At 36.8% G+C, this 6,285-nt stretch overlaps 1 protein-coding gene across 1 annotated transcript in view; it reads right to left on the reverse strand.

Moving 5' to 3' along the window:
* The window catches only part of LOC106878539 (serine/threonine-protein phosphatase 6 regulatory ankyrin repeat subunit B), a 187,752-nt gene that overhangs the window by 126,420 nt on the left and 55,047 nt on the right, over window positions 1-6,285 (reverse strand). Inside the window, exon 2 of the mRNA XM_052969466.1 lies at window positions 5,938-6,039. Within this exon, the coding sequence (XP_052825426.1) occupies window positions 5,938-6,039 (102 nt within the window). The remainder of the gene's footprint in view (window positions 1-5,937; window positions 6,040-6,285) is intronic.

Raw genomic sequence — 6,285 nt, forward strand, 5'->3', positions numbered from 1 at the left:
GGGGGGACAAACACGCGCGCGCGCACAAATAGACAGACAGACAGACACACACACACACACACACACATATGATGGGCTTCTTTCAGTTTCTGTCTACCAAATCCACTCACAAGTCTTTGGTCGGCCTGAGACTATAGTAGAAGACTCTTGCCCAAGGTGCCACGCGGTGAGACTGATGGTGTCTGTTTGAAAACATAATTGGCTGGAGCATCGCCTTTAGTTGAACAAATCGATCCCAGGACTTATTCTTTGTCAGCCTAGTACTTATTCTGCCGGATGGGAGTTACAAAGGTGTGCATGTAGAAAAAGATGTATAGAATCTCTCCTATCAGTAATTTTTCAGCCCAAAATCCAGAAGTAATATATTGTTGACGACTAAGGTAGTGATCGGGCAGAATCGTCAGCACACCGGGCGAAATGCTTAGCGGCATTGCGTCTGTCTTCATGTTCTGAGTTCAAATTCCGCCGTGGTCGACTTTGCATTTCATCCTCTCGGGGTCGATAAAATAAGTACCAGTTGAGCACTGGGATCGATGTAATCCACTTACCCGCTTCCTCGAACTTGCCGGCCTTGTGCCAAAATTTGAAACCAAAATTATTTTTGACATGTGGCTGTGTGGTTAATAGCTTGCTTACCGACCACACGGTTCCGGGTTCATTCCCACTGCGTGGCACCTTGGGCAAGTGTCTTATACTATAGCCTCGGGCCCACCAAAGTCTTGTGAGTGGATTTGGTAGACGGAAACTGAAAGAAGACCGTCGTATATATGTGTATATATGTATATGTATGTGTGTATATACATTTGTGTGTCTGTGTTTGTCCCCCGAACATCGCTTGACAACCGATGGTGGTGCGTGTACGTCCCCGTAACTTAGCGGTTCGGCAAAAGAGACCGATAGAATAAGTACTAGACTTACAAATAATAAGTCCTTGGGTCGATTTGCTCGACTAAAGGCGGTGCTCCAGCATGGCCGCAGTCAAAAGACTGAAACAAGTAAAAAGAGTAAAAAAAAAGAGTAAAAAAAAAGAGTCAGAAGAGATATGAAGTTTAGCCAGTGTTAAAATATTTCGCGATGAAACGTTTATGCCACCAAACAATATTTGTGGAACACATGAAGACAATAGATTAATGTAAATCCTCTTCATACCACACCCGAAAGCGCTAAGTGTGATTTTATCCCTTTAAGTGGGAGCCGTGTACGAAGAACACTGCATGAACATTCTCTTGGTAAAGCCTTGTCTATAACTTTGCTACCTCACAGTAAAACTGAAGGGCTACACAAATATGTCGATGACTGTAGCAGCCAGCGTTGGAATAACCATTAAACAAAATAAGCATGTGCTTAGGGCACTAATGGAAGGAGTGGGGCATCACAGAAATGGTAAATGGTTTACGGTACAAAAGGAATCACTTTAAACTTGCTAAATAATATTTGGGATGCCTTTATCTCTACTAAGTATAGATGCAGATGTGTTACCTAAGATTAATTTTGAGGATCTGGTCAAAGACTTTGCCATTCAAAAAAGTAGGAGGAAACTTTTCGAATATAAATAATGAGGAAGTAGACAAAAACAAACATTATTTTCCCCTAAGTGCTTAGGGCCTCGATGGGTCTTAACCCGGCCCTGGTAGCTGCAGTAATGATATGAACTGGAAGAGCGAAAAATTTAAACAAATGAAACGTGAGATGCTCCAAGAAGAGATTATTATGCTACATGACAGATTTTATTTGGTTAGTATTGATAAGTGACTGACTTAATGATAAAAGTGATTAACGAAATTGGGAGTAAATATTTGCAATAAAATAGTGTCCCTTCATTTTGATAAATTTGCGCTTGTTTACATGCGCTCGCAACGATTGCAATATAATACTTTGGAGATAGTAAAGAAGTAACCAAAAGCAAAAGAAAATAAAGTGTCACCATGCAAAAAAAAAAAAAAAAGAAAAGACATCGTTGATCTGTGAAAGACATTCAATCATGTGATAATTATTACATACAAACACACAGAAAAACTCAACTTCCCGCTAATAAAAGTAAATAAAAATTATAGCAGCAATAATGTTGGAGTCGACAAAGCGAAATTCTTGAGTATAAATTGATCACCCTTAAACAGGAATTAGAAGTCGTCAGTGGAAAACTTCATTATTAGAAGAAAGTAGTTGAAAGAAAAATAATACTTTCTAATTCTGGCACAACGTCAGTAACATTGACATCATTAATGAATAATGGTTTCAAATTTCGGCATAAGGCGAAAATTTTAGGAGAAGGTATGAGTCAATTACATCGACCCCAGTTCTCAACCGGTGCTTATTTTATGGACCCCGAAAAGATAAAAGGCAAAGTCGACCTTAGCAGAATTTGTAAGATCCCGAAGAAATGTCTCTAAGTATTTTGTTCGACTCGCTATCGATTCTGCTAGCTCGGTCCTAGTATAGAGGTATAATGCTCCGTTTGATCTGAATATGCGTGCAAATAGCGCTAAAAATTGTATATATTTAATATTTTCCCCCAAACGTCACTAGGAAAATGTTGAATTACAGTTATACATAAATTTTTAAAAGGGAAATAGCAAATATTAATAGGAAACATTCTTAGGTGGCACTTGTTTTAATCCAGTAAAATGCCCACTAAATAATTTGTCTTTCTAAATAAGTTGCGAAGCATTTTCCAGCTAATAATAGAGTTCCTAATGATTACTCGCGTTAAACGAAGTTTTTTCAAGTTAAGATCCAATCATCATTAGCATATTTTGACAAACCTTGAAAGATTTTTTTAACACAAACTTGTCAAAACATATCTGGTTATTAAAAAATAACAATATCAGAAAATTTAGAATCATTTGGAAGATATTAGAATACGTCAGATAATAAACTTAGAATTATGATGATTATAATGAGTGATTCCGAGATAACGATATTAAGGTAATTCTAAGTTTATACAGCCCGATGGTGAAACTTTTTATGCATCCATTACATAACTCCTTTTCAAAGATGCCATTAGATATGCATTAAAGAACATGAAACCAAGATTATCTTTCATGCAAAGAAAACAGTTATCAAATATAAGAATTCATGACGGGTTTTCAAAAATCCTCAAACACTCTCTTTGATATAAGCATGGGTGCAAGTGATTTGGTGTAAGTTACGGACATAGTTGGACTTCACACCCTCCAAAAAAGAGGACAGATTCTCAATGCTGGTGGGAGACATTCTATATAGAGATGATGGACTTGCCGCAGTAACAGCTTTCATATAATAGAATAGAAAGTATTTGGAGGGACCACTACAAGTTCTCTAGTGAATTAGGTACTAAGGTAATTTTTGAATGTAATCTCTGTGTAGCTAAGTTCATGGACATGACCCTAAGCCTCGATAATGTCCTCTAGTATCCCTATAGAAAATCTAACAAGTCACTTAAGATTAGTAAATTTTCTAAGCAACCCAAGTCTATAACCAATACCCTGATAAAAATATTTTTCATAGAATTACAAGAATTTCGGTTAACGAACGGTCCTTTAATCACTTCACTCCGCACTACAGCTAACCCAAAAGAAGTAATGGATTAACGTAGCATGTCACATATATCAAAGAAAATAAGAATATACCCTGCAATAGAAACAGATGTAAATCAAGAAATATGTTATAATCTGCCCCATAACTCGGAGATAGCTACGCCGATTGCTAGAATTTTCTTTTCCCTATTTCACAAACACTTCCCTAGAAAATATAAACGTTATAAAGCATTTTAGTGCAACGCTGCTTAACTATCTTACGTAGTTACTTCTAATAAAGTCCAAACCATTACTACGTTAAACAGATATAGAAATACACCTTGTAAGAATACAAACAATACAAATAGAAAATATAGAACCAATTGAAAATACACTGATTCAAGACTATATTCCATTAATTCAAATTGCCTACAAAACAGAACGAAATTACAACGTACGCCAGTGCGAAGGAACACAGTATTATTTATGAAGAGAGGAAACACTTTGTATCTTCTTCACAAACACATTGTTTCTAAATAAAATAGCTGACATGGTGACAACATGCCAGTATAGCGTACGCATATCGAACACGAGCTCAAACCATTTCTGACCCAGGACGAGATTGATGTAAACATCATATCGTAGATTTGAACCTTATATCTAGCCTTAATTGTAGCTAGTATTTTCCTGTCTAGAACAGATCTCTCTCCTACGATACAATCTACGAATCTTTTACTTTATATTATTTTAAAAATTTCCTTTAATTTTAATTTTCACTTTATATATATCTATAAAATCATAGTGTTATATATATTTTATCTTAACATCAACAGCAACACAACTTCTTCATAGAACCTCATTGCTGCTGTTGGCACTCCGTCGCTTACGACGCCGAGGCTTCCAGTTTATCCGATCAACGGAACAGCCTGCTCGTGAAATTAACGTGCAATTGTCTGAGCACTCCACAGACACGTGTACCCTTACCGTAGTTCTCGGGGATATTCAGCGTGACACAGTGTGACAAGGCTGACCCTTTGAATTACAGGCACAACAGAAACAAGAAGTAAGAGTGAGAGAAATTTGTGGTGAAAGTGTACAGCAGGGTTCGCCACCATCCCCTGCCGGAGCCTCGTGGAGCTTTAGGTGTTTTCGCTCAATAAACACTCACAACGCATGGTCTAGGAATCGAAACCACGATCCTATGACCGCGAGTCCGCTGTCCTAACCACTGGGCCATTGCGCTTCCACAGAACCTCATTGCATACGACCTTAAAATGTGCAACAATCTTACCCAGTCCCTAAATGTTATCACCTCATAGTATTATATTTTATTATCTCCCTTCAGCTTTGCATTTCGATTTTGTTTAGCAAGTCATTGGTGTATTGTTAAGCTATATTGTTTACGTTATAACCATACTCAAACTTATATGATTTCATCAGCTTGCTTAGTAAGATACAGTTACTACATCTGTATTGTAGTATCAATGTGGTTATCTTATTTTACACTATCATTTACATAATAGACATTGATTTCAAATTTGATTGGCCAGCAATTTCGGGGACTTAATTTATCGACCCCGGAAAGATGAAAGGCAAAGCCGACCTCGATGGAATTTGAACTCAGAACGTAAAGACGGACAAATGGCCGCTACGGCATTTTTCCCCGGCGTGCTAACGATACCGCCAGCTCGTCAACTTATTTACATAACAGATACTATCTCTTATTTAATTTAATCTGTATTAATCCGAGATAGTATATGGGGAATCTGATACAGTTTCTGAGTCACTATAACTGAAATATTAAAATTCATGTGAAAGGGGAGTTGCTTTTCTCGCCTCACTTTGAACTGTAAAGCTAGAACTATTTTGCTCTTCCATAAACTCCATTCATGATCACATCTTATATAACCAAAATTGTTATGCTATTTCTGTATATTTTAGTTTTTCTCAGTCAAATTTTTCGTATCACCTTTTTGAAATAAGTCGTCCTGTTCCTGGATCATATACTTTAATCACATTCCTGGATCAGATGCGTGGACAGGATTACAAAGTATATAACATCATACTTAACAAAACCTTCCGTTGAAACGGCTGTAGTTTGATCAACTGTATAAATAAGTGGATATTAATTCTATATTTGCTTTATGTAAAACGTATTGAATACTACCGGGGAATATGTCAACTTCGTTTTACTACAATTAAGGAGGGCTGTGTGCTTGTGTCTGTGTAGTTTTATGTACGATTCAATTTCTGTTATTCCTATTAATCAAATAAAAGAAGAGAAACAGAGAAACAGAGGAATGGATATGACCCTGTCCCTTGCCATGCCTAGGCATAATAAAACAACAATAGCAATAACATCAACAACAGTTCTAATGATAACAAAAATAATTGAAACTATCGAGAAGACAAATGTCTGATGTTTAGAAATTATGCGACTTACATGCGCCTGCGCATTAATGTTGGCTCCCAGATCGATTAGACGTTCTGCGATGATGTATTTGGTTTCATTGGCAGCAATTATTAATGGAGTGAAGCCGTTTTCCTGAAAATATAGAAATGAAACAGAGCGAAATAACGTTAATGAATTTATGAAGAGAATTGCACAAGTTCTCAAGATAAAGTTATAGATTTATTTGAAATTTTAAATACATTTATTGAAATTTTTTAATTAATTCCTCGACGCTCTCACCGTCTCTACTTCTTTCTTTCAAACGCACATACACACACACACACATACACACACACACACACACACACACACACACACACACACACACACACACACACA

The sequence above is a fragment of the Octopus bimaculoides genome, chromosome 7, assembly GCF_001194135.2.
Source record: "Octopus bimaculoides isolate UCB-OBI-ISO-001 chromosome 7, ASM119413v2, whole genome shotgun sequence".
In the NCBI taxonomy this organism is placed as follows: domain Eukaryota; kingdom Metazoa; phylum Mollusca; class Cephalopoda; order Octopoda; family Octopodidae; genus Octopus; species Octopus bimaculoides.